At 48.4% G+C, this 9690-nt stretch overlaps 1 protein-coding gene across 1 annotated transcript in view; it reads left to right on the forward strand.

Annotated features, from left to right (window-relative positions):
- Positions 1-4836, forward strand: part of CDHR1 (cadherin related family member 1) — a 22716-nt gene extending 17880 nt beyond the window's left edge. Inside the window, exons 15-17 of the mRNA XM_040485594.1 lie at positions 95-323; positions 1474-1731; positions 2417-4836. Coding sequence (XP_040341528.1) covers positions 95-323; positions 1474-1731; positions 2417-2953 — 1024 coding nt within the window. The 3' untranslated portion in view covers positions 2954-4836. The remainder of the gene's footprint in view (positions 1-94; positions 324-1473; positions 1732-2416) is intronic.
- The last annotated feature ends 4854 nt before the right edge of the window (positions 4837-9690 follow it).

A 9690-nucleotide genomic window follows, 5' to 3' on the forward strand; every position in this document is an offset into this window, starting at 1 on the left:
TGTGTGTGTGTGTGTGTGTGTGTGTGTGTGTGTGTGTGTGTGTGTGTTTGTGTGCGCTTATGCACACTCACGCCGAACTCCCTATGCCTGGCAGCTTCCTGATCCACCCATCCACCGGGATCATCTACACCCAGCCCTGGGCCAGCCTGGATGCTGAGGCCACTGCCAGGTACAACTTTTATGTGAAGGCAGAGGACATGGAGGGCAAATACAGTCTGGCCGAGGTGTTCGTCACTCTGCTGGATGTCAATGACCACTACCCTCAGTTTGGAAAGAGTTTCCAGGAGAAGACCATGGTGCTGGGGACCCCAGTGAAAATTGAGGTGAGCTTTGAAGGCAACTAAGCTTCCCTAAAAGCCTTGTTTTAGCTGTTGCAAGAGACACTGTGGTGTAAGAATTTATTTTAATTTATTTAATTTAAATAAACTTCAGGAGCACCTGGGTAGCTCAGTTGGTTAAGTGTCCAACTTTGGCTCATGTCATGATCTCATGGTTCATGAGTTCATGCTCTGCATTGGGCTCTGCACTGACAGCTGAGAGTCTGGAACCTGCTTCGGATTCTGTGTCTCCCTCTGTCTCTGCCCCTCCCTTGCTCTCTCTCTCTCTCTCTCTCTCTCTCTCTCTCTCTCTCACTGTCTCAAGAGTAAAGTTTAAAAAGTAAAATAAACTTTATTGGCTTCCCCCTGTGAGCAGGGGATATTAAGGTACCTTATATATCCCCATCCCCACATCAATCCAGAAATAACCTCTGAGAAAAAAGATATTATTGCCACTTTACAAAAGAATTGAGGCTCAGGCAGGTTTTTTTTTAAGTTTATTTATTTATTTTGAAAGAGAGAGAGCATGTGAGCATGATCAGGGGAGAGGCAGAGAGAGAGAGAGAGAGAGAGAGAGAGAGAGAGAGAGAGAATCCCAAACAGGCTCCATACTGTCAGCTCAGAGCCAGACACGGGGCTTGCATTCATATACAGTAAGATCATGACCTGAGCCAAAATCCAGAGTCAGGCACTTAACTAACTGAGCCACCCAGGTGCCCCAAGGCTCAGGCAGCTTAACTGTTTGGCTTGCCTTTTTTCACACAGCTGGTCAGCCTGCTTTCAAAGCAGTGCTATGCTGTACTGTCTTCCCAGTATGGAAAAAACTTGAACTCTAAAACCCAACATACTACTTGACTTTGAGCTTCCCCTCCTTTGATGTATCCATCCTTAGACAGGTCACCTATCATTCAAGCTTTTGTTTTTTAACAATACCTACTGCCCAGGCTTGATCTGAGAGTGGAATGTACTAATGCATGTAGAGGGCCCGGCACAGACCCTGCGTCATTCAGTACTTCCCCCAACTCCAGTCCACTCACAGTAGGGGTTAGGACCATTTCCCGTCAACCCAGCAAGCCAAATAAGACACACTGGGTTAACCATGGCGCACAAGTATCATTCTCGAGTCCCAACTCTGTCTGTCCCTCCTCACATGCAGGCCACGGACCAGGATGCAGACGAGCCCAACAACCTGGTGGACTATTCCATCACCCACGTGGAGCCAACCAACGTGTTCGACATTGACACGCACACAGGGGAGATCCGTCTCAAGAACTCCATCCGCTCCCTTGATGCCCTGCACAACATTACACCTGGTGGGGACTTCACGTGGTCCCTAGAGGTGCAGGCCAAGGACCGTGGCTCCCCATCCTTCAGCACCACGGCCTTACTCAAGATTGACATCACAGACACAGAGGTGAGTACCAAGTCTGGGTCAGAAGAGGGTCAGAAGACCAGCTCAGGCCTTGCTGAAACACGGTTAGAGGAAGAAGGGACCATCTGCAGCCTTCCTCCAAAAGGCACTCAACGCTAGCAAAGGCTGCCTGTGCCATCAGACACATAAGCTTTGGAATCAAGTTGAAAGCCTAGTTTCAACACTTATTAACAGTGTGACTTTGGGCTTTGCCAAGCCTCCACTTCCTTTCCTACAAAATGGGAAGAGTGATGGTTCCTTCACATAAGGGTTAAAAGGCATAAGTAAAATCATTATGTGTAGTTCTCAGCTCAGTATCTGGCAGAAAGTCATCTTTAAGGGGTTCCTGATATATTTGGGCAGATGAAGCCCTCCATAACTAAAGGTAAGCCATACCCTAATCTCTCAAGTAGAGAGTCCAGCTAATGTAGGAGTTTTAAATCTGAAAGAGGTTGTTTGCGTCATGCTCTCTCTCTGTGCATTTTTCTGGAGAGCTGTATGCATCACATTTTCTCTGGGTGCGTTTTTTCTGGAATGAAACCCCTGGTGTTCATCAGATTCTCAAGGGATGCTTGACCCCAGAAAGTTTACACACCATCAGGCTTAAGGGAGCTCATGACCCTTGCTCTGTCCTCCAGGGACCAGGAAGGAACAGCAGAATGCAGTTAGGGGGGCTTCTCTCTTCCAGATGCTGTCTCGGAGCCCCATGGCCGCCTTCCTGATGCAGACCAAAGACAACCCCATGAAGGCTGTGGGTGTCCTGGCTGGCATCATGGCCATCATTGTGGCCATAACCGTTCTCATCTCCACTGCCACCTTCTGGCGCAATAAGAAGTCTAACAAGGTCCTGCCAGTGCGGCGCGTGCTCCGTAAGCGGCCCAGCCCAGCACCCCGTGCCGTCCGCATCGAATGGCTCAAGTTCAGAAGGACCAAGGCTGCTGCCAAGTTTGTGCTCAAAGAGGATCCTCCCAATGAGAACTGCAACAACAACAGCCTAGGAAACACACTGCCCCCCAAAGCCCCAGCTCCCCCTCCACCACCCACAATGGCGCCCAACATGGGCACAGCCCACTGGACTGTGCCTACAGTCTCTGGCTCACTCACCCCTCAGCAACCCCAACGGTCACCAAAACCCAAGGTGGGAAGCCCCATCCAATCAGCTCTGGTCTCTGAGCTCAGGCAAAAGTTTGAGAAGAAGAGTGTGGGTAATAAGGCTTACTTCTAGCATGTGTCTTGTGGGCCCTAATTTCCCAACCCCAACTATCCCACTACTTGGGCCATGCTCCCCACTATCTGCTCCCTAGGGTCACCTGTGTTTTGTACAATGATGTAAGCCCCATATCCACGGCTCTGGACATGCTTTGGACAAGGGATTTCTCTGTTTATGGGATGCAACTGGCAAATACTTCCTCATCACCCAGATTGTTGGCACAGCTGTGATGCTCCCCGTTCCACAGAGACTGGGAATAGACAAAGAGCCAACTCTAAGGTGTCTACTACTCACCAACCTCAGACCTCACAGTCCCTCAGGTCCTCCTGGGGCATTAGCATCCTCAGTTGAGGAAGAGGGCCCTGGCCACATGTGACAAGGCCAACCAGAATCTGGATCCTGAAGCCTCCAGCTAAGAACAGGAGCAGGAAAAGGAGGTTCAGTTCTGGCTAAGGTTGTGATCAGTTGACCCTTGCAGGCTGTAGGAGAGCAAATGCATCAGGGCAGGGTGGTGATGCACTGAAAACTGATGCTGACTGTGGGGCTATTCCTCAAAGTCATTGGAAAGATGTAGGATGGTGTCTGAGTAAAGACCGTGGGCCCCTGCTATGCATGTGTGGGACCAGAGACACAAAGGTATGGGATGGCCCCAGCCAGAGCTGTCCTAGGCAGGCCCAGAAATGTCCAAGCTAGCACCACGGTGGTAGTCCTAGAGGCATCTGGAAGAGCCTCAAGACCCCTCCCCAGGGTGCTGCCCCTGCCCCCCACCACCCAGGAGCCCTTGAAAAGACAGTGCAGAGCTGAGATCTGGAGAGACTTTTGTTTTTATCCAGCTCTTTTGCTCATGTGGTGTAACCTTGGGAAAAGCTGTTTAAATTCCCTGATCACTTCCTTTCCTCATTTGTAAAATGAAGAAATTAAGTCCTGGCTGACTCACTCACAGGTCCAAGGTGAGGACTGAAATAAATATGTGGTGACAAGGGCTTTAACCAAGTGCAAAGCAGCACAAATGCAGAGTATTTTTCTGCAGGCCAGTTCTCTGGGCCGCAGCTCCTCCAGAAAGTATTAGGAGCCCTTCACGCCATTCTGCCAAGCACCCCCAGCAGGTCCTGTGCAGGGTTTGAGTACAGCCCCTGACCTGTGGCAGCCAGACCTGGATGATGTCATTGCTCTTGACTCAGGCTCCTCCCGTCCAGTTATGCCCCACCACACCCCATGCAGCCCTGGCCAGCGAGTCAGAAAGGACCAAAGCCGGGCGGTACATCCATTTTGCCAAAATGACAAAAACGAGCTTCCACGACAGGAGCAGTGCTGGAGGCCACACAGCTGGTTGGTAGCAGAGACCTGGTCTGAGGGCTCCTGACTCCTTGACATTTTCCTTTGGCCGGGCACACCTTGTCAACTTGTGACAACCTCCCCCAGGAGAGAAGACATGCAAGCCTCTATGTTTAATGCAGAGAAGTTCCGCCCAACTTTAAGGAAAGCTGCTCTATGAGGAATCTAGACGTGTGCAAGGAGAGGGAAGTAGAGCGATTCTTTGCATCTTGCTCCCCTCACTAACAACCGCTCTAGAGTATCGTCAGTGATTTTATTTAAACAGACTATATGCACATGTGGTTTTCCTGATTTCTGAGTCTGTGTTTTGAGGTGTTACTCAGTTACGCTGGTGTGTAAGCTCCTTGCTGGGCTTTCTGCAGTCCCCAACCCAGAGTGTATTAAGAGGTGATTTCTAACAAGCTGGGAGCCCAGACTGAACCAATAGGCATTTTGCAGCCTGTATTTCAGAAGAGGGCTGTGCTGGCTTATGTTTTCTCTCCACAGGGAATACACCATCTTTACATTTTGCATGCAATCAACCTCTTTTGTAAATGGTGAATAAAGTCTGTTAAGCAAGGGCCCAGCTGACCTCCTGTTCCCTGCTTACATAGACATTAGCTGACTCATAGAGACCAGTCTCCCTGGCAGCCAAGCTCGGCCTGCCTCCTGGCTCCTTCAGTGGGTGAATCCATCCAGCCTCTAACCCTCAGATCTGACTCTCTGGGGGGGCTGCAAAAGTTTGTCCAAATGGCCATGCATATACCTCTAGTGGTAATACATTTACAGGGTTTGTCTATCTAATCATGCCCCATCGTGGGCCTGGAATGGGCTTTTGTCCTGAGCAGCAAAAGCTCCAGCAGGGCTGCTTGGAAAGGAATGGGCTCTGGAGCTAGAACTAATTTATCCCTCATTCCAGTCCAGAGAAGGCAGGGATTGGGCCTGGTGTGGACGTGAAGGCCTGGGAAGAAGTGTAGTCTCTGGGACAGCAGTCAGGAAAGCCTCTGGGCTAGAAAGTCAGGCCAGCATTCAGGCTCTGGGAGGCCATGGGCTCCTGGACAAATCCAAAGCTTGAACCAAGGTAGAGACAGTCTTGGAAACTGCACCTGTGGGCAACCTCCTGCACTGGGAAGTATGGGGAAAGTACCTAGTTGCTGGCAAGAGCCATACTGAGAATGAATAGGAAGGTGTGGCTAAACCTAAGGTTCCAGCAAATGTGGAGATACTGGAAGTGACCCCCAGCCAGTGGGAGTGAGCTGGGCCAAGTTCTACTGCATTAGGGAGTGATGGGGGCTGAGGGATTGCCTGTCCAGCCACAGGGGACAGACCTGGACTACAAGCCGGCACGATTTTAAGCCTCCAGCTAATGAACTGGGAGGCAAGGGGTGACAGATTAAGCAGGCCTTCCCACTTCTGGGTCCTAAAAAACTGAGTGGACGTTCAGCAGATGTGTCTCCAAGGAATCTTCAGAACAGCGTGTGTTTTTCCTATGGTTGAGGTCAGACTTTTTAATTGTATGAAATAACATGGCGCTTTACAATCTGACAGCCCTGAGTCTGAATCCTGGCTCTGCCGCTTAAGTGTGACTTTGGGCAAGAGACGAAGCCTCCCTGGGCCTCACTTCCCTCATCAATACATGGTGTGAAAAGTGATTGCTATGAAGTTGACAAGGCCTAATCTATGTAAAGCACCTCGCACCAGCTTTGTATGCGCTGATACGAGCTCAGAAGATAGACTCTGTCCTAGAGGTACTAGAGGACGTTGGAGGATGTCCACATGCTAGAACACCATATCCTGGAGGCGAGGACTCCTGCGCATGCTTACCCCCAGGTTGCTTCTGCCCACTGCTAGGCATGGGAGCCTCTCCTCCACACTAGGAGAGGAGAGGAGAGTGGACTGGGAGAGAAGTGGAGGATGGCAGGGCAGACGCAATAGCTCTGTGACCTGTGCAGCTGAGCATCTGCGTTCTGAAGGAGTTAGGAACTGATGAGACTGTCCCTAAGAGAACCCGGGGGACTCTGTACTGAACAGCTGTCCCTCAGAACCCAGCTGGTAAAATGTGGCAAGAGCTGGGGCACAGCCAGAGTCTCCTGCTTCTATAAGGATTTCTGCAATTCTGCTACTCTGAAGCCTGGAAGCTTTGAAAGAAGCCGGGGTCACCCACCTAGCACGGATGTTGGCATCTGTTGGCAATGGTAATGCTTCTCTGATAGTCTTCAAGGGCCCTGGCCATGGGAAGATGGATGGGGAGCATGGGGAAGATGCCATCGAGGAGTAAAGCTGCCAGGCTGCCATGTGGACACAGGGAGGGTCCCTTAGGAGAGTCACAGAAATAACTGGGTGGGGTGGGGGGTGGTGCTGTGAAGGGCCTAGTTTCCAGAATAAAGTGGTTATGACTTCATCAACCATACATTGATTAATAAAGTAAGCGACTTTATTTTGTAGCAACAGGCTGGTGATGTTGGGGTCATCTGTGTGACATTATGAAATTGTGCAAATGCATGTTTTTAGCTGAACGAGGTCCAGCCATTTATTTATTTATCAATAATTTACTCAATCATTCTTTTAATAACACATGTTCTGAGCATCCTGTCGGTGCCAGGCCGGGTATTAGGTGTACAGGCTCCAACATACCAGAAGAAAGGAAGAAAAAAGAAAAAGGACAAAATCCCTTCCTCAGATTGACAATAGCAGATGCCTGGGGCCAGCAAAGGCTTCATTCTAAAAGTAAGTCACCCTGCTTACAAATGACTTCTGATCCAAAGGCACTCACCTTAAAATGACTTGGCCTAAGCTCGAAATAGATAATATTCCCAAGAGCATAACAAATGAATCTGAAACGATAGCATCTTTTAAACATTAAACAGAAAAGAACACTAGTTAACATTAATTGAACAGAATGTGAAGGGTATTAGCATAGATATCGTATTATTACATATATATTTATACATATACACACACACATAATCCTAGTAAGATCTGATGTTCCAAATGGCCCAGTCTGTATATTGAGTCACGTTGAAAGAGAACACAGACGGACATGGATGCTTTCAATGGTGTTAATGTTTATTGTGATGACATTTATTGTGTGCCAGACATTGTTCTGAGAGCTTTCCATGTGAAAAGTCATTAATCATTGGGAAATACTACCCCTATGAGGTAGGTAGTATTATTATTCCCATTTTACAAATGAGGACAGTAACGCACAGAAAAAGAGAGTAACTTGAGTAACATCACAAAGCCGGTAAGAATTTAAGCCCAGGAAACTGAGTTCCATGGTCTGTGCCTTAACGTGTCCCGTGTCCCCCTTCCGCTGTCACATCGCCTGATCGATCTGAATAATATGCATCTTTACCCTAGGAATTTTTAAAAGGTCTCGCTAAGGGTGTTAAACTAATCAGATTCCCAGAAATCCTCTCTAGACCTTGTTCCCTCTGCCTAAATTTCCATGTTCTTAGGAGTGGCTGAATGAACACTGGCCCTGCTCACTGAGGTACTCCTGATTCTCACTGCTGTATTATACTTGTCCTCCATGGCCCCTTCCCCCTTCCTGTCCCTTCTGTCCCGTGCCTGCCATGAAGCTTTCTTTGCTAGGAGGGGAGGCCAGAACACCTACTGCTGCCTTCATGGTAGCCCCAGGCTCCTTCATAATTGCTGTACCCTCCAAGACCTGTGGACAGCCTCTGATGCTATTGGAAGAAAACACACAAAGGTCAACAGAAGTACAAGCTCTTGCCTTTTGCTCTGACCACTTTTCTTCAAAATTTATCACGGGAAATTTCTCATGAACAAATTCTCTTCTACATTACATGTATGAATGTGTTGTTTATATACATATGTATATATAACTATATATGCACATATATAATTTTAAAATATATGTTCTTAGGGGCACCTGGGTGGCTCAGGCGGTTGGGCATCCGACTTCGGCTCAGGTCACGATCTCACAGTCGGTGAGTTCGAGCCCCGCGTCGTTCTCTGGGCTGATGGCTCAGAGCCTGGAGCCTGCTTCTGATTCTGTGTCTCCTTCTCTCTCTGCCCCTCCCCCATTCATGCTCTGTCTCTCTCTGTCTCAAAAATAAATAAAAAAACGTTAAAAAAATTTAAAAAATATATGTTCTTAGGTGTGATAATGTCTTTGTAGTTATGTTTTTTGAAGGCTTGGAGGAAGTGATACTTGAAATGGACCTGGAAGAAAGAGTAAGAATTGGTAGGGAAGGTGGGAAGGAGGGAGGAAATATTTCTAGGGATGTCACAGGGAGGCCAGTTTATACTCAACAGGCTCCAGGGGATTTTCCTGTGGCTAGTGGAAAAGCTGCAAAAGACAGATGTGGGTTCAAACCCTGGGAAAGATTAGCAACAGCAGGGCTGCCCGGAGGGACAATGAGCTATCTCTGGGGTTCACGGGGAACCCTCTACCCCACGTACACCCAGATAAGAGGAGACAATCAGCTCTCAGGGCTTTAACAGGAGAGCTTGAAACAATAGGGGAAGGGAATGGGGGTTATGTCATCACTCATGTAGCAAACATTTGTTGTGCTTAGCGCTGAGATGCTAGGGACACGGGGCTAAAACAACAAGCCTGAAACTCAGGATGTCACAGACTAGGTACAAATCGGGATTCTGTAGCCTCCCTTTGTAAATGATGACAATAATAATAATATATAGTCATATGATTTTTACATAGGTTCTATTCCTTCTGGGAATACAACTCTACTTTCTAACAATCACTGGAGCATGAGCCCTGGGCTACAGCCAGTTTCCTGTTCCTCAGTGCTGATGGCCCCAGGCTCTCACGAACACCAAAGGACTGGTCACAGGAGCACAGGCACCCGCAAATAGAGAGTCACATCACCCACCGGGCTCTCACTGCCCCAAAGGGCAGATCTTTGGAATATCAAACCTATGTGATCTCATTGGGAGTTTTCCAGTAAGAGGAAGAATAATACTTTCTAGGGGCGCCTGGGTGGCGCAGTCGGTTAAGCGTCCGACTTCAGCCAGGTCACGATCTTGCGGTCCGTGAGTTCGAGCCCCGCGTCGGGCTCTGGGCGGATGGCTCAGAGCCTGGAGCCTGTTTCCGATTCTGTGTTTCTCTCTCTCTCTGCCCCTCCCCCGTTCATGCTCCGTCTCTCTCTGTCCCAAAAATAAATAAACGTTGAAAAAAAAATTAAAAAAAAAAAAAGAAAAAAAAAGAGGAAGAATAATACTTTCTGAACAATGGAAGACACAAGAATATTGCAGAACAGACATTTAGAGGAAACAATGGCATTCGAGCTCCCGTCAGGGGGTGCCTCCACCAGCAGCTAGATGGGTGATGGTACACAAGTAACTTTCTGGGCTTCAGCTTTTTCACCTGTAAAAAAAAGGAGGGGTAGAATTCTACCTTTCTCCAGTAGGATAACACATGTGAAATGTTATGTGTAAATGTTACAGAGCTA

The sequence above is a fragment of the Herpailurus yagouaroundi genome, unplaced genomic scaffold (assembly GCF_014898765.1).
Source record: "Herpailurus yagouaroundi ecotype Mexico unplaced genomic scaffold, PumYag 163, whole genome shotgun sequence".
NCBI lineage: Eukaryota > Metazoa > Chordata > Mammalia > Carnivora > Felidae > Herpailurus > Herpailurus yagouaroundi.